Source organism: Silurus meridionalis, chromosome 28 (genome assembly GCF_014805685.1).
Source record: "Silurus meridionalis isolate SWU-2019-XX chromosome 28, ASM1480568v1, whole genome shotgun sequence".
NCBI classification, from domain to species: Eukaryota; Metazoa; Chordata; class Actinopteri; order Siluriformes; family Siluridae; genus Silurus; species Silurus meridionalis.
The window spans coordinates 3,429,077-3,451,618 of NC_060911.1; the positions used below are offsets into that span (position 1 = coordinate 3,429,077).

At 40.6% G+C, this 22,542-nt stretch overlaps 2 protein-coding genes and 1 long non-coding RNA gene across 5 annotated transcripts; 1 reads left to right on the plus strand and 2 right to left on the minus strand.

Annotated features, from left to right (window-relative positions):
• Positions 1 to 1,988: 1,988 nt before the first annotated feature.
• Positions 1,989 to 14,999, minus strand: uba6 (ubiquitin like modifier activating enzyme 6). 3 transcript variants are annotated; one of them, XM_046842806.1, is made up of 33 exons: positions 14,896 to 14,999; positions 14,026 to 14,119; positions 11,821 to 11,915; positions 11,698 to 11,726; positions 11,502 to 11,596; positions 11,252 to 11,363; positions 11,065 to 11,145; positions 10,813 to 10,935; positions 10,567 to 10,690; positions 10,248 to 10,351; positions 10,082 to 10,144; positions 9,899 to 9,975; positions 9,727 to 9,793; positions 9,466 to 9,609; positions 9,253 to 9,320; positions 8,724 to 8,802; positions 8,528 to 8,608; positions 8,366 to 8,443; positions 7,722 to 7,903; positions 7,522 to 7,627; positions 7,353 to 7,442; positions 7,027 to 7,107; positions 6,768 to 6,896; positions 6,155 to 6,206; positions 5,958 to 6,021; positions 5,787 to 5,856; positions 5,628 to 5,699; positions 5,252 to 5,372; positions 4,554 to 4,747; positions 4,233 to 4,360; positions 4,040 to 4,127; positions 3,226 to 3,320; positions 1,989 to 3,109 (listed from the first exon to the last, which is right to left on the minus strand). In XM_046842806.1, exons 2-33 carry the CDS (start codon positions 14,061 to 14,063, stop codon positions 2,965 to 2,967), a joined length of 3,075 nt encoding a protein of 1,024 aa, XP_046698762.1. In that variant the 5' UTR covers positions 14,064 to 14,119; positions 14,896 to 14,999; the 3' UTR covers positions 1,989 to 2,964. The 3 variants fall into 3 exon arrangements, with proteins under 3 accessions (XP_046698762.1, XP_046698764.1, XP_046698763.1); XM_046842808.1 differs by lacking the exon at positions 14,896 to 14,999 and adding an exon at positions 14,704 to 14,885; XM_046842807.1 differs by lacking the exon at positions 14,896 to 14,999 and adding an exon at positions 14,562 to 14,685.
• Positions 15,000 to 17,501: 2,502 nt separating this feature from the next.
• On the minus strand, positions 17,502 to 18,742 carry LOC124381304. The gene is made up of 2 exons (XR_006924830.1): positions 18,108 to 18,742; positions 17,502 to 17,769 (listed from the first exon to the last, which is right to left on the minus strand). It is a non-coding gene; the product is annotated as an uncharacterized LOC124381304 (long non-coding RNA).
• Positions 18,743 to 19,058: 316 nt separating this feature from the next.
• On the plus strand, positions 19,059 to 22,096 carry grhprb (glyoxylate reductase/hydroxypyruvate reductase b). The gene is made up of 9 exons (XM_046842811.1): positions 19,059 to 19,237; positions 19,898 to 20,028; positions 20,112 to 20,184; positions 20,286 to 20,402; positions 20,656 to 20,744; positions 20,883 to 20,987; positions 21,197 to 21,332; positions 21,618 to 21,748; positions 21,915 to 22,096. The coding sequence occupies exons 1-9, from the start codon at positions 19,098 to 19,100 to the stop codon at positions 22,034 to 22,036; spliced, it is 1,044 nt and encodes a 347-aa protein (XP_046698767.1). The 5' UTR covers positions 19,059 to 19,097; the 3' UTR covers positions 22,037 to 22,096.
• The last annotated feature ends 446 nt before the right edge of the window (positions 22,097 to 22,542 follow it).

Here is a 22,542-nt window from a genome sequence, read left to right on the forward strand (position 1 = left end):
ACCTACTTTCTGTAACACACACACACACACACACACACACAAAGAGTGTGTGAGGGATATTCTCTACTGTAACACATGAACACAGATATAAACACACAAGACCTACTTCCAGAAAGACTGCAAAGTCCAGAACATGTCCATATTTGGAAATGAGAGCAGTTCAGAGTGGGCGTGTCTTGCAATCCAACAAAGAGAGCACTTCATTGACATTGATATATACATAGATAATTATAATATAACGTCTATAGGGCACTAGGGTCAATTATGTTAAAGGCAATGAATCTGTGGAGTTTGTGATGTAGGTTTGGGGCTTACAGTGAGATCAATTCTGCATTCATTTGCTCACAGTAGAATCAATATAATATCCTGAAGCATCAAAACACTTCATTTGTACAAATCCACATAAATGTTTTGTTTCCATGCAAGTCAGACTGCAAGTTTCTGTGCCAGTCAACAGATCAATGGGTTATTAGTTACTGTTATCTGATTTTTTTACACTCAGAAATACGCTGCTTCACATTGACAACACAAAATGTGACAAAAAAATAATTCAAGACTTGAACTTCATTCTGGGGTCCCTGATCAAACTGTGTGAACCATGTGCTGCCCCCTGCTGGAAACTTCCGAAATATCTGGCACATGCACTATAACACTTCCCATTAAAGCTCAGTAATACACAAACACTTTACACCAATTTCCTGGCATTACAGATGTTCATAACAACTGTGTAAATATAAACGGGCTTATTACCAAGATACATACATCTGATCGGAAGACGTCTCTGCTGAGGGGAGGCCTAATCATGGAACCTGATGGCAGGCATGATCATCATAGCATGCTGCATTCTCTCTCTCTCTCTCTCTCTCTCACACACTCAGACACACACACACACACGTTTTTAAAATCTTTGAAGAGCTATTTCTATTAATAGCAGGCTTTGAACTCATGGTTTCTTTTGAGAGAAGAAAGCACTTCGGCATAGCGTTTATTGTTCATCTGCAGCAACACACCAAAATCAACACCTCACCTTATTCTGGTGTGTGTGTGTGTGCGTGCGTGAGAACCAGAGGAAGCGGCAACACTGGGCTACACTGTGATAGTAGACTCAATTGTGCCTTCTCAACAACTTCTCTTGGTTCTGAAAGCATTTAGAGGAAATATAAATCACCAGCACTGGAAATTAAACTGTTTGATTATCAGATATTTGGATTAGAGGCTTAAAGGCATATCTGCTGTAGGGTTCCTCAGTGACTGGGGTGAACTCTGATCCCACCAACACATGCATGCACCTGACATGTGCATTCGCTCTAAACTTCAAAAGCATTTTATTTCATCATAAACAAATTAATATGATCGTTGGGAAGATTTTAATCTATACAAAGTCTTGGCTACAATACACTTAATGTTCAATTAAGATAGCTCAAGTTTACTGAGGGTGGTGTAAAAAAACAAACAAAAAACTAACATTGAACTTTGATTTCCACTGCTGGAGAGATTTCTGTTCAAATCTACCACGTTTTATTCTTTACACACCCGATTATGTCCTTTTATTCCCATAAGTAACCATCATATAAATCTACACTATACGGACAAAAGTTTGTGGACACCAGAGCACAAGATTGGTGTTGAGGATTTCCTGTTTTGAAAATCCTGTTCCACATTTAGTCTCCATTTGCTTTTATAATAAATTTGACTCTTCTTGGAAAATGTTTTACTAGATTTTGTAGAGATTTTGTGGATCTGCTTCAACTCATCTAAAGCATATCTTCATGGAGCTGGATTCGTGCACCAGGACATTGTCATGCTGGAGCAGGTTTTTGTCTCTTTGTTCAAGTGAAGGGAGAATTTAATTCTACCCCATCCAAAAAGCATCCTATTCACTTTGGCTGGGAAAAGTCAGGTGTCCCAATACTTTTGTCCATGTAGTGTAAATTCTTCTTCTGAACCAAAGAATTTTAAACAAAAACTCACCCACCGTCACACTGAAACATGGTTGAAAAGTTTATTTTGGATTAGAAGTTCAGCTGCATTCGCCCGTCACAGTCGTTCATGATTTCAGAACTTTGTTATTTTTATATGTTTTAACTTGTGAAATGTTTGACATCATTTTAGTCACATATACAGAGGACCTCCTGGTTACGGATTTTGCAGGAAAAAAAAAAAAAGAACAAACAAAAAAACGCCGGGTCGTTTTTTTCGTTGTTAGAAATAAAAACAAGCAAGAAAATCTCGCTTCTTCTTCACTTCCTTTTCAGGTCTTGTGTGCTACATGATTTGAAGTAAAAAAAAAAAAAAAATTCAAATCACAGCAATCTGGAAATTTTGAGCAAGTGGTCAAACTGGAGTTCTCGGATTTGGTGTTGTGACGTCTCCCGGAGACTGGAGCAGATTTTTGATGCGGATCCGAAAAGAACCGTGAGCAAATCTATTGACTCAATGATTCGATGCCTCTGGAGAGGGGTTTGGAGAACTGGAGATTTTCTTAGAATTAATCAGTAAGAAACATGTAGGAAGGAAAGAAGGCATGTGAGAAACATGAAGGAGGGAGGGAAGGAGGGAGGAATTAAAGGATGAAAGGAGCAAAAAAACATAATGGAAGAAAAGAAAGAAGGAAGGACAGATAGAAGGAAGAAACATTACGTCGTAAGCGATCAGCTTGGATGCTGCTAGATTTCTGCGTCTGCGCTGATAAAATAATTAGTCATCGTAAGCCTTAAGTTAGGAGTGTAAACACTGTTTTCCCTCGACTGTGAGATCAATAATATATAATAAATCACCAACATCATGGACACACAATATTTCTTAAGGCATCGGCACAGACGTAGCTATGCAATAAAATTACGAACCCGTAGAAAATAAAGAAAAAAAAAGTTTTACTATGTACAGATTGATCAAGTGCTACTCCACTAGTGGTCCACAGGGGAAGGTGTAATAGCAGTGTGTGTGCGCGTGTGTGCGTGTGTGTCAGGCCTTGTTGCCATCCTCATGTCTAAAGTGATAGCGAACAGGAGGACCGGGCAAATCTTCGTCCCCGTCCGTCTCTGGGGCAAAAGACACAGTGAGGTCCACATACTTCCTGTCTGCTGAAGGCCTGATCAACTTCTGCATACTGCACAGATATGAGAGAGAGAGAGAGAGAGAGAGAGAGGGGGAGGGGTGTTTATAATGTGATGGGTCCTGTCGGAATGCAGTGTTTGTGAAAGAGTTATTGTGTGCGAGTCTTACGTCAGTTTCAGTCTCTTGCTGTGTCCCGGCATGATGGGGACGTAAAGCATCTTCACTCCATGAACTACCATAGTGGGCTCAATCCCATAATTCTCCTGAGAAACAAAACACAAACTTTAGAAATCACCACAATGCTGATCAGTAAAGCAGAAAAATGCATGTTCCCTTTGTTTCTAGGCGACCTTGCAAAAACAAACAAAAACACCAAATTGGACATTTTTGTCTATAACAGTAGAACTTGTGTAAGATGGAGAACATGAGAGAAGATGTCAGCAGGCTGCCTCACCCCCACAGTCAAACTTAATTTCTAGGGTTGTTTTGGAGCAGAGATGGTTGGAGACTCAATCCATGTGAAAGGAACCAACATGGCAACCATTCCATACTTCAACACCATGCCTTTTTTTTGTTTTTTTTTTACATACACAATCTGTTCCTCCAAATCATATCTAAATAAAGTCAGAGTCCTACCCTAATGACTAGAAGATTGTAAACCAGAGCTGTCTCAATATGCACCATAATATTATTACAATTATTATTAATAATTATTACTAGAAGATTATTACTATTACTATTACTATTACTATTAGATTATTACTATTCAAACAAACTCTACTACCATAAATACTGCTTGCATCTTTCACCTTATACCCTTTTTTTTTAACTGGTGTACATCACTATTGTTATAAAACAGGAAATGATGCTCCTGTAGTGATCAGAAGGTTGTGAGTTCAAATCCCATCTATACCTCTGACTGTGGTGAAGCTCTGACACTGAAAATTCCTAAAAAAGAACAAGGCTCTGTGATGGGACGTACCCTGACAGCATTGATGAAATCAGACAGGGTGAAATTTTCATGTCCTACAACAGACCAGCGATCCCAGATAGAGAAAGAGATGTCGTCTCTGACAAGAGAGAGGGAGGTATAAGTCAAAATGAATACGGAAAAGACAAATAAAAAAAGATGCATGGTATTCATAAATCTCGCTCTCTTTCTCTCTCTCTCCTACCTTATCTGCGTCCTTCTGACCCGAGCCGTCTCTGTGAGGACCACAACAGGGATGGCCAGGTTGAAGAAGCAGTTCTTAAACGACTCGAAGCCATAACCACCTGTAACTTTAATCATCTCCAGTGCCACCTGCAGGTATTAAAAGATAAAATAAACTTGATACAATGAAAAATCCCATTCTTTGAAATCTACACAAATGAGGCTGATCAGCTGAGGCAAATTTGGTGTGCAGTTTTTTTTGGGGTTCTCTGATTTTCTCTGTCAGTAAATATAAGACACCATTTTTATATCAAATAAAAAAGAGACGGAGAAAAGAGCTTACCAATCCAGCGACGGTGGCGGTAGCCGTGGCGATGGCAGGGATGATTTTTCCGGCGATTCGTTTGGTCTGGAGCCGATCGGCAGCTTCGATCGAGTACATGCGAGCTCTCAGGGCTGATGCCGTCTCCACAAAATCGATGTGACCATTTGAGTCGTCATCTTTCTCAAAGAGCATCGGTGTCATATGAAAGCCCTCTACGTGCACATGACAAAGAGAGAGAGAAGAAGGGAGAGACGATCAACGTGAGGATCGGGCGGTGATCTAGTTATAATGATTCGTTTGAAAGTTGTTTATAATTTGTTTCAAGGCTAATAAAATATAAAGAAATTCAGCGGGAGCGGGATTAAGAAAATAGTCTCGTGTAGGCCTCTAGATTGGAGGTCTGTTCTAGAAAATTGGCCATGCATTATAATCTTTTTTTTTTTCATGACTTTTCCGTGATCACGACTTCATTTTTCTGTGCGTTCGGCATAAAAGTATGTTCTAGAAGCAGCATCATAGATGATAACCATAACCATTTGTATTATCCCTGATGTGGTGATGCTGCTGCCTCTAGAACACATTTGTTGTGATCACGAGGAAGCAATGTGTGTTACGTCGAGATTTCAGGACTTCCGTACTGTTCGGCAGCAGATACAGCTTTGTCATTCACAGCTTTGTAACTCGGAAACAAAAAAGCATGTGAAATGTGTATGTACCTGGTCGAAAACCAGATGTGATGGCCTCCTCCAGATGTGATATGGCTTCCCTTTCCTCCTCGCTGCTCACCGTCAGCTTCATCTGATCAGGCTTTTTCGCCATTTCATCCGTCTCTATATGCTAACACACAAAATATATACACATTAATGTGCACACACACACACACACACACACACACACACACACACACGCACAATAAAGCCTATTTAGCTATTTTTTTATTGTGACAATTGTTTTGAAAAAATAAATAGCATCTGGACAGCATCCAGTTTTTTTTTTATTACAGAGGAAATCCTGAGACTTTAATAACTGATCCAAATGAAAGATTTGTAATCTATTTATTGTATTTATAATCTATAAGGTATGAGTGACTACCTTCTCGGCCGGCTTGTACTCTGGAATGGTGACTTCAGTCAGTACGCTTGCCACAGCCTCGTACGTCAGGTTCTAGTTTCAAAATAAGTCAGAAAATTCCCTCAAAACCGTCTCCCTGGAGACCACACCAAATAAGACAAGACGTTTCTTACACTGTACCTTTTCAGAATGTGGAACGTTGTAAATTCCTGCGAACAGTCGAGCCGTGCTGACCACGAAACCAAAGTGCCTGAAGATGACATGAGAGCATAGGAATAATAAATGTCAAACATTTGGCTTTTAAACTCCTCTTTTTCATTAAACATGGAAGAGAACTCCGCTTTCACTCACAGCGGGTCTTTGAGATCAAACTCGATAGGTGCTGGAGGTCGTTTGGGAGACTGCCAGAATAAAGCTTGGGGGTGGAAAAAAAAGAAAGAAACAGCAGTGTAAACGGATCAATCGCTCCAGAAAGGAAGTAGATGTTTAACGTCACATTGATGACTCTAAGCACATCCTGGGGACGTGTGTGTGTGAGAGAAACTTACTGCCGTCTTTCAGTCGTGTATCCAGTGGAAATGAGTGCAGTAGTTGTAGTGCCTGAAGAAGAAGAAGAAAGGAGTGTATGTTATTAACATGTAATAAACTATATATTGTCAATAGTATGGGGTTCATTACCTTGTTATTAACGTGTTAGAAATTCAGGATGTACAAACTTAAACGCTTATTAGAGTTCATCGTTAAACAACACAACTTAAATTCTTAAATTTCATTACCAAAATAGATAATTTGGCTTAAATAAAAAAATATATAAATAAATAAAAAACACCCCGGTGTGACTTAAAGGGACAAATTCAGCATTTATCTACTTATAGGATTCACACATCTCCATTACAGGAGTGAAACCTGATGTGGATTATTGTATCCCTGAGATACAAGACTTTTTGCTCAACACTGGCACAAAGAGTGTAAGTATTTAAAAGTTAAACCTTAACTATTGTGTTTAAGCTAAAATTAAAAAGTCTACTCATTTCGTTTTGACAGCCCTGTGCTTTAAAAATGCTTTAGGACCAGACATGCGCCGTATCATCACAACGCGTTTGTTATTGTTTACTCTCTTGAACTGATCTGTAGCAGCAGTAGTGTTGTTTGTAACTGTACCTTTCTCTTGAAGTATTTGTCAAATTTGAGGCGAGCGAGGGCGAGGCAGTGCTCCCAGCATGTGGGGCGGCGACTCAACACCTTGATGACTTGAAACCCCCCGTCCATGCTCTCTCCAGCTTTCATCCGCTATAAAAAAAAAAACAGCACACAGATAATGAGATGGACATAAAAAAATCCCCATGGATTGAGGAAAAAAAAAGTATTTCACTAGCAGAAAGATGCAGAAAAGAGATTAGGTCTTAAACCTCTCCCTTACCTGTAATACATTTACAGCAGACACGTGGTTCTGCCAGAACATGTTGTACATGGAGGGCTTGTGGGAGAAGGCACTTTCAAACTAAACAGGAAGTGAACGAAATCAGAACTCGTATGTCAGAATGTCAACACTCACACAATCATGGGTTCTGCTCCGTGTAGAACAGCTGTGTTTAGATAATAAAACTATATATATATTATGTATCTTATTTATTTATTCATTCAAGCCACAAGAGAACCAAAATAATAATCACAGAGCCCTGTTAAATATAGTGTGTGTATGTGTGTGTGTGTGTGTGTGTGTGTGTGTGTGTGTGTGAGACTGACCTTGTCCCTGGCCCACTGTATGGTATGCTCAATCACAGCAGGGAAAGATTTCAGAGTGCAGAATGGTATCTCCTCCTCCGGTGGATCTCTCTACACAAATAAAACTCATTTAGAAACACAAATATACACTCACACACAAACACACATTCACACAAACACACAGACTTACATGGCTATTATAGGACTCGGTCAGATTCGGCACAATGACCTCTGTGTGACCTTTCGTCCCCATGGTCCCAGAGTCGAATAACGCTTTCTGATTGGACACGCTCCGGCTGTGAAGACACAAAGCCACATGCAGTTCAACGCCTTTTCCGAACACAAGACTAAATTTCGCATGATATAAAATAACTTTAAAGGGTCTCCTACCTGTCCACATATCTCCGAGCCTCCACATTGTCCAACGCAGTGATGACCAGACTGAGACGGGAATAAAAATCGTCGTTGAAGGTCTCCTCCGTGGCAGGACATACCTTGTGCAGGTTAGCGTCTATGTTGAGCTCTGGATTTATCTCTAATGTTACTGCAGCTGCTGTGATGCTTTTTGGCTTCTGAAATAAAAAATTATTCAAGAATTTATTTAATAAATAAGAAGTAAACTTAAAGATAAACAAAACAATAATAATAGAATAAAACAAATAGTACAGACAGAAGGAACAAAGGAAGAAAGAAAGAAAGAAACAGGGTAAGGGAGGAAGGAAGGAAGGAAGAAAATAATGAAGGGAAGAATAATGAAGGAAGGAACGAAGGAATGAAGAAAGGAAGGAATTAAGACAGGAAAGAAAAAAGGATGAAGAAAAGGAAAGGAACAGCAGAAGGAAGGATTGTAGGAAGCATTTAACGAAGAACAAAGGAAGAAGAAAAGAAAGGCAGGAAGGAGGGAAAGAAATGCTAAAGCAAAGAAGAAAGGAATCAAAGAAAAAAAAAACAAGTAAGAAAGAAATAGAGGAAGGGATAAAAAAGTAAGGAAGAATTAAACTAACAAAAGAATAAATGAACAGAAAAGGAAGCACCTGTATATGATGAGATCGGAAGAGAAACTGGCGGTTAAGATTGGACTTCTCTATTAGATCTGGATCAGTGACGCAAATCTGAGACAAACCACAAACTCATGAAGAACACATACCTCATTAAAGCTTTGTGTAATCGTGTCACGCTTTGATCTTTGACCATACCTCCCCTGAACATGTGGTCAGTCCCACCCCGAGCAGTGCAAAATTCTTCAGCATCTCACAGCCGATAGCACCACAACCCACCTGCAGGGGGAGACACCCACACATGAAAGTAACTCTGTGCTCTTTTATATAGAAATAAATCCAGCTCTAATTTTAGTGCACAGTGAACAAATGTTTTACGCAAAGTCTCGCTCACCATAAACACTCGGAGCTTGTGCAACTCCACACAAAAGGACTCGCCAATACATGCCCTCAAAGCATCGTATCGATCCCCCCTGCATACACACAAACACAATTTAGCATGGTAGATTAAGAATAAAGTTCATAAGAAGGATCGGGAAAAAATGGACATGACTCTCTACGGTTACATTACACTTGGACTATGTGAGATTGGACAGGTTGTTCAGCAGTAATAAACTAGTACACAGATTTCTCAATGTTTAAATATTGTGTGTCTGTAATAAATGTATATATTTAATATTTTGGGGCTCACCAGAAACATTTTGAATAATGAAAGCATTATTTGAATGGGATTGGTTTATTCCAAACACACACACACACACACCCCCGATTATGAAAGGGTGTGCACACCTATGCAACCAGCCTTCCGTTAAAAAGTGTAACCTTCTGTATTCAGCAAAACACAGCTAATCTGTGTGACTGGTTGAGCGTCTGGATGTTCAAAACGTTTCAATTGCTCATGTTCAGAAAATTGGAGAACTCACCTAGGTGCAAACTCCTCCACAGGAAGAGACTGGAGAGGTTGGACCACTTCTAAGGCATCGAGATAAAACTATGGAGACACACACACGCACACGCAGTATTTACTTTTATAACATGCCTTGCAAATACAAGTAAGGACAAAAGTATTTGGACACCTGACTTTTCCAGGTATATGTGATTCCTCCCCAAACTGTCCTGGATCTAACGTGACCTACCCACTGTTGAAGCGGCGTGAACTTTCCAGTGAGAGCCTTCAGCACTTCCTGACTAGCGATGCCTCCGACAGCAGCTGCCAGAGGAGAGAGGCAGCCTCGTGCACAACGCGACACACACTTCACAAACGATGGGTTCACACTCGCCTGGCCACATACAGAAGCAAAGCACACACAAGGGTTACTACAATAATAATAATAATAATAGAAAAAAAATACTGTTAATCTGTACATCAGTCTGTGAAAAATCAGACGGAATCTCACTTTGTTCTTGAGTGTCGTGTGGACCTCCTCGGTAATCTTAAGCAAAACGTCCCAATCCTGTGAACATCTACAGAGGGCAGCACCACCAAGAAGATACAAAATGACACAGGAATGACAGGATGAAAAATAATAACAATTTGAAAAAAATAAAAGGATTATAAATCATCTTTACTCTATATTCGGCAGTCTGGTGTGTTGTTCCTGAAAGATATCCAGAGCGATCATAGTGGTGTGGCTCTGCAGCGGTGCCTGATGTGTACAAATACACAAAACCATGATCAGCCACATAGACAGACAGACAGACAGACAGACAGACAGACAGACAGACAAAGTTTTGTATATTATAGACACGCACCTCAGGTTTACTGAAGTCTGGAATAAGAAGCTGTGGGTCCTGTAACTGTTGTTCCATCGTCTCCTACACAAACATTTAACACAAACACATTTAAGCTCAACAAAATCTGCAGTTTTTTCATTATTATTGTTTGGCAGAAGCACAGCTGTGAAGGAGCTTCACGTACAAAGTGATAGGTTTTGGGCATCTTGACCATTTGAACGATGCCGCCGTGAAGATACGGGCTGAAGGACGACGTATCACTGATTGCAAAACTGTATGGAGAAAGAACTACACACACACACACACACACACACACACACACACACACACAGACATACACACACACACAGACACACCCACACACACACACACACACAATTAATTCCATACATATTAATGCACATGCTTGAAATTTACTACACTTTTAAGCATCACTTTAATCATAACTGTATCATTAATTTATGACACATAAATTACACGCGAGTCTGTGTGTGTGTGTGTACCTGTAATTTGGTGCGTAGCGCCATTGAGCTCATTCATGCCGTTGATCTCTCTAAAGCTCACACTCTGTCCTGTCTGCAGGCCGTGTGTACGGCTGTCCATGCACGTCACCACGCCAGGGTTCTCCTGGATCACACAATATCACCGCGTTCTGAACACCGTTTTCCAGTACCCATATATAATGAGATGAAAGGGTATCTATAGTGTGAGTGTGTGTGTGTGTGTGTGTGTAAGTTGAACGTGTGTACCTGGCTGATATTCTGAATAAACAGCTCTTTAGGCTCCTCCCCTGTCGGGTCAGACACCTCGAAACTCTCGCCGAAATCGCAGAACACTCGAGAACAAATCCCCAACACGTCACAGCTAATAAACTGAGGGGGAAAAAAAAAAAACAAAACACGCAACCATATTAATCACATCTCATTCCCTATCACCAGGGCAACAAAATGAAAAAACACCGTCACCTATTTGTATTTTTTTTTTATGAATTCTTTCTCCACCTTAATCGGAGGCTGTTGAGAGTGACAGAAACTGTTAATCCTCTTCTGCAGGCTCAGACTAGTCTCTGTTAGCACAACACACTGCGGACAGAACACACACACAAACACAGAATATGGTCATGAATGGCAATTCTTAAGTTATTAAGAAAGGGACAGAGAAATGAGCTGGATATTAATTTATATGAACCTGGTACTTAAGCAGGAAGCTGAGGTCAGTGGTGTGGTTCAGGGCTACATTCGATACGCGAACCTGAACATACGGGTTTAACTCGGCCACCCGAGAGTGCACCGCCTCCACCCTGAGAGACACGAAGAAAGAAGAAAGACAAAGATTCTGATTTCACAATTGTTACAAAAATTCTAAAGATTCTCGAAAAAAATCATTTCACATTTGAATTCGATATTTTATTAGGGAATAAATGTGAAAGTCTTAAAACCTCATCTTCTGGCTCTTAACGTCCTCCTCTCGGATAAAGAAGTTAGTGCCCAGATCCCAGACGTCACACTGCTTACTGTCATGCAATGTGACCATCTACACACACACACACACACACACACACACACAGAGAGTGCTTTTAAAAACAATGCACACACGACATATAAACCATTATGAACTAAGAAGTTCTCTCTTACCTTCACTCCAGCAAGGACAATGTTCTTAGCTATAAGAGGAGGCAAATGCTTTTGATTTAGTCTCTGGAAAAGTGTGTGTAAGTGTGTAAGTGTGTGTGTGTGAGAGCGAGTTGTTCTACTTACCTACTTCCACACCCAGAGCCCCCAATCCACTCAAGAATACAGAGGACTGAGCCATCTGCTGCATGGCACTGTCTCCAAGGACATACCGTTGCCGACTACACACACACACACACACACACACACATCATATAGATAGTTAGTATAGCGTGAACACTGATACGTTTATTTGGGCTGCTGAGGTTACGGGATTAGCGTGAGGGAAGATAACACAAACGCTTAAAAATGGCGAAGAGCACGGGGTCAAAACACACTGGTGTGACTGATGAAGGTGAAACAGCAGCGCGGTAGGTAAAAACTGTATCCTCATCATGTAAAAATGGTGTAGTTAAATAAAGTGTTATTGTGTAAACTGTAACTTTTAGACAGTTGCACTGGATCGGTTCTGTCGTGATTCGCTCACGACACAATGATGATTCAATTCAAACGTTGCGAACGAACATTAAATCACAGCGGCAGTAAACGATGATGTTTTTAGTCACTGTTGTGGTTTTCTGCGAATGATTATGCATTTTTACACCGATGCATATTTTTCCTTTTTTTTTTAACAAACTTGTGCTGCGTTTCTTCGTTCAGTTCTCTTTTTATAGCATTTACTACGACAGTAACTCATCTGCTTTCATATCTATTTGTATATTTCATTTATGCATAGATCATTTAAATATTAAACAAAGTTAAATTAATTATATTCTAGATGCTTATATCTTCAGAAATCAACAAAATATCTGTATTTCTGCATTGTTGACATATACATATATACGTATACACACGCTTTTCACTGCTCAGACTCATAATATTTACATATTTATGTCAATAAAACCCCATTCATACAATTTCTCATTCATACAACAAACAAATAACTACTAAGCGTGAAAATAAATGAACAAATAAGTCAACAATAAAGTCATACAAATATATAGAAATATATCTTATATCTATACACTTTTTCTTCTCCTTCCGTCTGCTCCCGTTAGGGTTCACCACAGCAGAACATACAGCAGATCCCCTCTAACGACCGGCATGTCTTCCCTCACCTCATCCATAAACCTCCTCCTTGGTCTTCCTCTTTTCCTCCTTCCTGGATGCTCCATCTTTAGCATTCTCCTACTGATAAACCCCATGTCCCTCCTCTGCACATGTCCAAACCATCTCAATCACACCTCCCTCACTTCCTCTCCAAAACATACTGTCTGCACTATCCCTCTGATAAACTTGTTTCTAATTCTGTCCATCCTCGTTACTCTGCAGCATCCTCCAGCTCCGCCTCCTGTCTTTCTGTCAATACCACAATACAACATCTCAGGTCTCACCACAGTCCTATAAACTTTCCCTTTCACTCTCACAGATACTCTTCTATCACAAATCACTCCTGCTATCACTCTTCTCCACCCACTCCACCCTGCCTGCAATCTTTCCTTTACTTCTCTAACACACTCTCAATTACTTTGCACTGTTGACCCCAGGTACCTGAACTCCTCCACTTTTTCTCCCTGCAACCGCACCCCTCCACTGCCCACCCGTTCATTCACACACATGTACTCTGTCTTACTCCTACTGACTTTCATTCCCCTTCTCTCCAGCGCGTACCTCCACCTCTCCAGGCTCTTCTCCACCTGCTCCCTACTCCCTACAATATCATCCACAAACATCATAGTCCACAGAGACTCCTGTCTGACCTCGTCCATCAACCTGTCCATCACCACTGCAAACAGGAATGGGCTCAGAGCCAATCCTTGATGCAGTCTAACCTCCACCTTAATCCAGTCTGTTGTTCCTACTGCACACTTCACTGCTGTCACACTGTCCTCATACATGTCCTGCACCGCAACATACTTCTCTGACACACCAGACTTCCTCATACAATACCACAACTCTTCTCCACCTGATCCCTACTCTCACCACAAATCACAATATCATGTCTATATGACAGTATCGATCTGAAACGGGTAAAACATTTGTAAATCCACTCAATCTACTACGTATGGAGCTGCTGCTGTGATAACAGTTTTTTTTTTTACAATTCTTCAATTAATCTGCCACCCCATCCCTCTCTCTGATTTTCTCTCTCTCCCATTTCCCCCTTCAAGTGAAGGAATATACAATCAGGATCAAATCATGACCAAGTGCGAGCTCATGTATGTGGAAGAAGGCAGACAGCACGTTCCTCCCAGTCACACGGGATGAATTCACGTCGATTTCACTTCTTACCTGTACAGCGAATCGTCTATGTCCATCGGGTCAGCCATGTTGGAGAGGGGACAGAGGGGGGGACGGCTTGTTCTTGCTGTGGACTTGAGTCAGGCTGCACCACAGGAATAAATAAATAAATATAAAAAGTAGTCAGATTGTCATGCAGTCACAAGGCTTATAATTACTTATAACAGATCCATCCAGTTAAAAAAAAAAAATAAATTCATTTCCTAAAAAAACCGAAGGGACTGAATAGTTTTGTTGACATTCGATTTTTAGTATCGCTTTCATACCGTGATACCACGATACACGGTTATCACACCGTGACCCTCTGGAACCGCCGCCCTCAGGGACCGCGTCTTATATCTTTTCTTTACCATTCTAAAAATATTGTAATGTTTTAGCACTTATTGTCACCTTTATTGTATAAACAGTCCTAATGACAACCGTTAAAAAAGACACTGCTCCCGGTTCACTTCATTCAGCTAGTCACAGCTAACTAACACAGTCTGAGATTATGCATTTTTTCATTTTCCATCCGTTTAGAGACAAACCCCGTGTCACGCTCTGCAATTGGTGGATATGTTATTCTCCCACGCAGCTGATTCGCCAGCTCAGGTGCCGATAACGTGGTAACCAATCACAGAGCTGGGGGCGGGCTTTTCCGGAGTGCAGGTGGGATGAAAAGCCGCTTACTCAGAGTGAGTGTCATTAGCTTCACCGGCCTGCGCGTTTTTGGATAAAGTAGGCAGCGATGTGTGAGTGTACAAGAGCGCGCTCTTGTTTCCGGAAATAACAGCGAGTTAAGGAGCTTTTTACTGACCACAAAATAAACTGCAAATTATTAAAAACCGGATAAATAAAATAAACGACTTTACACTGAATTACCTGTCAGTGTGCTCGAAAGACCGAGAATGCGTCTACTTCTTCTCCGGTGGGTTCAGTCTGCAGCTCCAGAGCTGACAACGCATCACTGCGCCACCTGCTGACCGGGAGGAGTAAGTAAATTACATACATATATGTCATTGTTTTATATACGTTTTTTTTATAATATAAAATAAAAAACAGTGAAGGAAAAAATTATGAATTAATAAAAAAAAGATACAGATAACATGCATATAATAAATAAATAAAGTTACATAGTAATTCAAAATACTGTACATACAAATACATAATATTATAAGTGTTTTTTTGGGACCAGTTAGTGCCCCAGTTAGTTTTGTGTTGTTTTGTGTTTTGTTTTTTTGTTAATTTATTGTGTCTTGTGTACAATGTTGGACAGTATTGAAGTAAATGCAATTTGTTACTGTACTTAAGTAGCTTTTCCCCCGTTTACTTCACTACATTACTACATCAAAGTTAAATATCTTTTTACTCAATTACATTTTGCGATATCAGTCATTCAGACCTTTTTATTTATGAGTGGATGGTAGAAAGGTTTACTATTTAGCTCGAAGGACCAATTGTAGGAAGGTTTGGGAGGTTTCACAGTCTGGTGTGGAGTCAGGAGATTGTACTCGCCCCAGCATGTCAGTAAAAACACGGTACAGGATTCAGAACACTCAAACTTTACTGGGTTTATGATTTGATCGTGTGTGATGTGAGTCTTGCTGTCATCTGCTAAGTAATGTTCGGTAGGTTGTGTGATGTCGGACAGTTGCTGCTCAGTGTTCTGGCATTGTTTACACTCTTGATTAAGAACGGTGCACTGTGACGTCACAGAGTAACTTATCATGAATGGTAAACTGGGAATCTCTCGTGAATCTCTATTGGTGAAGTGTGGAAATACAACTGAAGGGGAATCCGATCCTACAGCGGATAAAAACTTGACTGGTCAAACACGCAGCAATCCACCAATCAGGGTCGCTTTGTTTTGAACTTGTTTTGATTGACACTTGGTGTATCTACATATCACCAACATACAGTTCAACATCAGTTCAACAGCAAGCAGAACATTTAGAGAGGAATAAATGATGGAAGAAATTCCAGACTAGAACTCAATAAACCTTATTTACTCATTTATTGGAATATTTAAAAAGAAGGTTTTCGGCTCGTTATATTTTGAATAGATATCAATCAGTGTTTGACTAATTAATACCATTCTATTAATAGCCTAATGTGCTGAGAGTCACATTAGAGTCTTTTCATATAAAGTTGATTAGGCAACAGTCTCGTGACAAAAAAATGATAAAAGGAACATTATAGATGTAATAAATCCCAGTACTCTGGATACTCTGGAAGTACATTCGAAGGCAATACTTTTGTATTTTTACTCAAGTGAATCTTTAAAGGGACGCTGTTACTGGGGGATTATTTTCCCTATTGTATCTCTACTTTAACTCAAGTACAAGGTTTGTTTACTTCGTCCACCACGGTTTGTGGAGCACCTCGGTCCTGGGAGAATGTTGTTTTATTTCAAAGTGTTCTGAATTGTATATTGTTCCTACTTGACCTGACTTGAAGAAAAGGGAAAAAGCGAATGTGGAACAGCGTAATCATTCCCAGCTTCAGGATTAAACGGGCAGATCTGAAGAGAGGAAAGGGACAGGGTCACTGGTCAATGGTACCTCAGGAGCATGTTTTATTATTAAGTAATAAGTATCATTATTGTTACAACAAAGTTAAAAACACTTTTATTTACTTAAAATGTACCTGCTTATTAGACTTGTGTCTTTAAAAAAACACTAATAGTGATCTGATTTTCTTTCAGCCACTGATGGTGGAGCTTCAGTGCTCATCACACCTCTGTAGCTTCTCGCAGTAACAGGAGTTTATTAGTGTAACTATGAGAACTGAATCCCATGGAAACTGACTGAGTGCATTAATTAGCTGCACCTGTCTGCTTCCTGACCACTTTAAAACTGCTTCCTCTATTCACACACTGCTGCTGTTTTATCTCATCGTTGTGTTTTGTAAAAAAAATATTTCAGATCCGAGGAAAAGGAGATCAATATTTAAAGGTCTGGATTTAATGAGTGGTTTAATTTGTAATAGTAAGAATAATTAGAACTAGAACATCTGGGACTCGAACCAACAACCACCAGAAACCACAGCTTTCACCACTACACTGCTGAGGAACGACTCAGAACAAAACTAAGACTCCACATAGAATTGCCTAAATATAAAATATAAAGCAGAACTAAAAGAAGTGAAGCAGGTCAGTGTTCAGACCAGCAACATCTCAATCCAGAGCTATATGATCTGATACTAACAAACTGTTTTAAAGAAGTTTTTACTTCACAAAGAAAAGCTGAAAGTCAGACTTGAACCAGGAGACTGTGATTCTGATCACTACACTGCTGTAGGATCAGACAGAGACGGTATGTTCAGGAGAAGAGGAAGAGGGTTAATGGTGCTTCATTATATTATTATTTACACTTTCAAACATATGCAACTTACATGAATGTGAGGTTTCATATAAATATACATTTCCAGTCATTTAAACGTTTGTTAGAATCTGATGGAAAGATGGAACTATAATTAAACCACATGAATGCCGTTTCACACTTTTATTGCGGTTTTATAGTCACTTTCGGTATAAATGCAGTTTTTGGGGAATTCTTGATTTCTTGGATCTTTTGAAAGCTGAACTCTGATGTGTTTCCGTGGTCCATCTCAGCACTCCAGCCAGTGATTCTCACACTGAGACGTTGTATGAGATCTTCTGCAAAGCTGGAATCAGTAAATTGGGTGGTGGGTGGCAGCATGCAGGATTAGGGGGCAGCCTGGATTAGCAGATGTTTCCATATGACTATTGTTGTTCTGAATGAATGGAAGTGCAGGATATCAGTAATGTTCTTTATTAAATGTTTGGGTGCAAAGTTGATGTTCTTGGTGGGAAAGAGCACTCTGGGTAGGTGCTCCAGGGTCACGTGAGTTTTTAGACATTTCTTTAACCGCTTACTGACTTTACATAGTGAAAACCTTCCATCAAAGTCATGGTTTTGTCACGTTCGCTCGATTTTTAATAACGTTTACTGATATTCTACAAGATGTTCAAACGTTCATATATTTGTATTATTTGTATAACTGAAGTCTGACTAAACAAATGCTTCAAACAGCTCATTTAAACGTGAAGGACATGAGAGTTAATGTGTTACCTAAAGATTAAAGTGTGTGGTCATCTATTCCAATATCATCAACCCTGTACAGACTCAGTGTCCTGTGTAACTTTAATTTTCCTGTGAAATAAATGAAAACAAAAAAGTTGATTATAAAATGCCGAGCCAGCATTATTACACAAATCAAATACACACAGTAATTTACTGATTACTGTACCCTATACTGTGTTTCTGTGTGTGTGTGTGTGTGTGTGTGCATGATGTCGTGCCCTTGTTCGTCAAAACCTGTCAAACATTTACCTCATATGTTTACCTCTGATTACACAGACACAAAGTTGCATTACATGCACAATATTTTCTTCTTGTGTCTACACACGTTACGGACAAAGATTTGTGGACGCCTGACCATGAGATTGGTTTGTGCTTTTGGAACATCACATTCGACATTTGCTGTTCTAATAACATTCAGTCCACTGGAAAGATTTTCCACTAGATTTTGTGTAGATTTGTGCTCATTCACAAGGGTGTAAGTAAAGTCAGGTAGTGATGTAGATGAGGTGAGGAGGCCTGGGGGTGCAGAAAGATTCACACCTGAAGTGTTTGGTAGAATTTATAACTTTATAGCAGGAGATGTTCCACTCCAACCCAGGGAAAGCAAATCTTCAGGGAGCTGGCTTTGTGAACCAGGGCTTAGTCATGCTGGAACAGGTTTGTGTCTCCTGGTTCAAATGAAGGGAACATTTCATGCTACCAAACATCCAACTGTGTGTCTCAAACTTTGTGGTAACAGTTTGAGGAAGAAACAAATATGGCAAAATTTCTATATCATATCCTGACGTCTATCCTTAGCTCATATTGACCCGAAGCCTTGGGGGTCTATCGCCTCACCTCCGTCATCCAAAAACAACACACCCTCCCCCTGAATTTCGGTCCGGCTCCAAAGTCCGCTGTGTGTGTAATGTGTAAAGAAGACTTTGGGACTTAGATGCACACTTTTGTGTGTTTCAGTGTATTTTAGCGTAGTTCAGGATGTGGTGTAGCAGAGCGGCGGTTCGGCAGGTCGCTCTCGGGCTCGGAGCGACGCAGCGCGCCATGGCAACATTACCGCGCGTCTACGTCTCCCGTAAAGTGCCGCCGCAGGGACTGGAAATCCTGCGCAAGTCTGCACAGTGAGTTCTCATGACTCCTTCTGTAGGATATGTTTGAATTTGAACCAGCATGAGTGTAACGTGTCTGAGGTGGCCAGAGTGGATCATGTAGGAATCAAACGAGGTTTTGGTGCATCTGCACTGAAATAGCTTTTAGACAAGGTTTGGACAGTAACAAAGTCGATCGTTACTGTACTTAAGTAGCCTTTTCTGTACTCTACTGAAGTATTTCCATCTGGGGAGACTTTTACTTTACCTTCACTACATTCAACTCAACTACATTTTGCTAAATCAGTCGTTAATTTTTATTCATAAGCGGATAAAAACTGAACTGCTCAAACACGCAGCAATCCACCAATCAGGGTCAAGCCAACAGACAGTTAAGTATCAGTTCAACAGCAAGCAAACATTTGGAGAGCAATAAATGATGAAAGAAACTCCTGACTCGAGCTCGCCACAACCATCGTGGCCTTATTTGCGTCCACCAATTGAAAGGTTTTAATCTCCATAAAAGGATTGTAGTACTCCGATAGAGACACAGTCCAATACGGTTCCTCGAGGAGCCCTTGAGTGTTTAGTGCACCAGAGCTGTCTAGAGATCCACCATTGTTCAAAATACAAGCAGTATGAAACCACTTAAATCTGTATAACTCGCCCCTTCTTGGTCTTTCCTTACCCTAGAGTGCAGATCGAGCTGTGGGACTCTGATGACCCAGTTCCTCGGCAGGAGCTCCTGAAAAAGGTGAAAGGCTGCGATGGTCTGCTCTGCGTCCTCACTGAGAAGATCGACGCTGAATTGTTGAACGCTGCAGGTCAGACTCAAAAGCTCTCCACCACTCACCTGTGAGAGAGAAGAGCTGTGCAGTTGAAATGTGTGCGTTTTGTATGACCGCAGGTCCAAAACTAAAGGTGGTCAGCACCATGTCGGTCGGGTTTGATCATCTTTCACTGGATGAGCTGAAGAAAAGGTGAGTTAGTTTTCGTCGTGTTTCTAGTAAAGGTTTAGCATCAAACTCTTAGTGGGCCAAAATGAGATGATGTAATACCTGCCATTTTGTGCATGGTTTAGAGGAATCCGTGTAGGATACACACCAGAGGTGCTGACTGATGCGGTGGCGGAGCTGACTGTTGCCCTTCTCCTCACTACTTCGCGAAGACTCATTGAAGCAACTCATGAAGCCAAAACGTACTCACACACACAATTACATTCTTGAACGCATAAACACGACAAAAAAATAAGTTGGCGAGACTTTGCAATGACACAAAGACACAAATGAGTCAGAGCTGAAAAATGGAGCAAAATCAACATATCACAGTATCAGATTAGTTTTAGCTGCCAGGTTATTTGTAGTAAAACATTCCTGATGTTGTTATTACACAGTCGCTACAGCTCCAGTCAGCGTTCACTTTCTCAGACACTATTATTTATATGTGTATAGTGGTGGTTGGGGAACATGGAGAACTCTGTGGTTGTGTGGTTATGAGTTGGCCAACAGTACAGTCGGCATCTTCGGGCTCGGAAGGATTGGTGAGTCGCCTCTTTCCTCATCGACCAATTTATTAGGAACATCTCCAGTACGCCAGGAGCCGAGCATGTGGCTACATGGAAATGCATGAAATCAACGCAAACGAAGTTAAGAATTAAATATACGTGTGTGTTTTATAGGAGTGGCCATCGCTGAGCGTCTGAAACCCTTTAAAGTAAACAAATTCATCTATACAGATGTGGCACCGAGACCAGAGCTGGCAGAGGCCATCCAGGCAGAGTACGGTAAACGATCCTCAGACGTCATTTGTTACAACTCACCAGAATGTGTATGAGGGAGGAATGTGTATTTGGGTGGACACACCTAATGTACATCCAATACAGTAACAAAAAAAAAAGGACCAATCCATATATTGGGACTGCCATTTATGCACTACTATGTATATGTATGTATATATGTGTGTGTGTGTGTGTGTGTGTGTGTATATATATAGTGTCCATGGACGAGTTGGCTAGACGTTCTGATTTCTTGGCGGTGTGCTGTGCGCTGACTCCCGACACTCAGGGCATCTGCAACAAAAACCTTTTCTCCAAGATGAAGAACACATCCATTTTCATCAACACAAGCAGGTACACACCAGAAAATCACTCAGCTACAGTATGGAACAGAAAAGGGCAGATCAGTGGTCAACACTGGACTCTGGATTGGAAGGTCACAAGTTTAAATCCCAGCACTTTCTAAGCTGCCACTGCTGAGCCTTTAAATCACTCAATCTATCACTCTATCTATTGGAATTTTCGATGCTGTAAGCTTTGAATTTTATGGAAGTTTATGGGCATGGCTTTATGCAAATCAGCACATTTACATTCCGTGTGTTTTTGTGTGTGTGTGTGTGTGTGTGTGTGTGAGAACAGAGGAGGTGTGGTGAACCAAGAGGACCTGTATGAAGCATTATCTTCAGGCCAGATCGCTGGTGCAGGACTGGACGTCACCACACCGGAACCCTTGCCCACTAGCCACCTGCTCTTCTCACTCAAAAACTGTGGTGAGCTCCTGTGTGTGTGTGTGTGTGTGTGTGTCTATAATATTCCATATTCAAGTGACTGAACATTATAGGGCTTTAGATGATGCTTCACACAAATGTCTCTTAAATGCCCATGCACAGTGTATGACTGTGATGTGTGTGTGTGTGTGTGTGTAAATGTGTTTAGTGATCCTGCCTCACATCGCCAGCGCCTCATACACTACACGTAACGACATGTCCGCTCTCGCTGCCAACAACCTGCTTGCTGGACTCAGAGGAGAACCCATGCCAAAGGAGCTTCAGCTCTAGAACTCACTGGAACTGTTCAACCTGATGAGAAATGAATAAACTGATCATTTTGACCACACAGACATGATTTACAATGGATCCTTCACACACTGAACACTGGGGAGAATGTGTTTGTAAACGTGACGCTGTAACAGTTCGTGTGATACCGAAACGTATACAACGAGCTGTATGAATAGTGTAAGGTCTAATATTGTCCTGTGTGTGTTACACTTCGAGTTATAAATATACAAATATAAAGGAAGAAAGAAAAGCAAATAAAAAAGGTAAAAAAATAATAAATAAAATGTAATAAATTAAACATGTGATAGAGCACAAAAAAAGATGACCTGAATAATTACAATGTCTGTCACAGTGTGGAGGCTTTTTCGGTTTTTGTTCCTTTTGTTTGTATGGAACAAACTTGATAAAAGGCAAAAAAAAAAGTATTGGACAGTAAATGACTGGAAGAAAGTTCAATGGACGGATTTGACATCTCTAACAGAAGAACTTGTGTAAGATGAAGAACA

Excerpts from the sequence above, each read along its gene's own strand:
- uba6 (XM_046842806.1), bottom strand. The coding sequence starts at position 14,063 with ATGGCTGACCCGATGGACATAGACGATTCGCTGTACAG. Across the intron at positions 8,803-9,252 it reads GTGGAGGAGTTTGCACCTAG|GGGGGATCGATACGATGCTT; the intron begins GTGAGTTCTCCA and ends GTGTGTATGCAG. Across the intron at positions 6,022-6,154 it reads TACACGACTGAAAGACGGCA|CTTTATTCTGGCAGTCTCCC; the intron begins GTAAGTTTCTCT and ends TCCACCCCCAAG.
- grhprb (XM_046842811.1), top strand. The coding sequence starts at position 19,098 with ATGTGGTGTAGCAGAGCGGCGGTTCGGCAGGTCGCTCTCGGGCTCGGA. Across the intron at positions 20,403-20,655 it reads GCAACTCATGAAGCCAAAAC|TGGTGGTTGGGGAACATGGA; the intron begins GTACTCACACAC and ends ATATGTGTATAG. Across the intron at positions 21,749-21,914 it reads CTTCTCACTCAAAAACTGTG|TGATCCTGCCTCACATCGCC; the intron begins GTGAGCTCCTGT and ends AAATGTGTTTAG.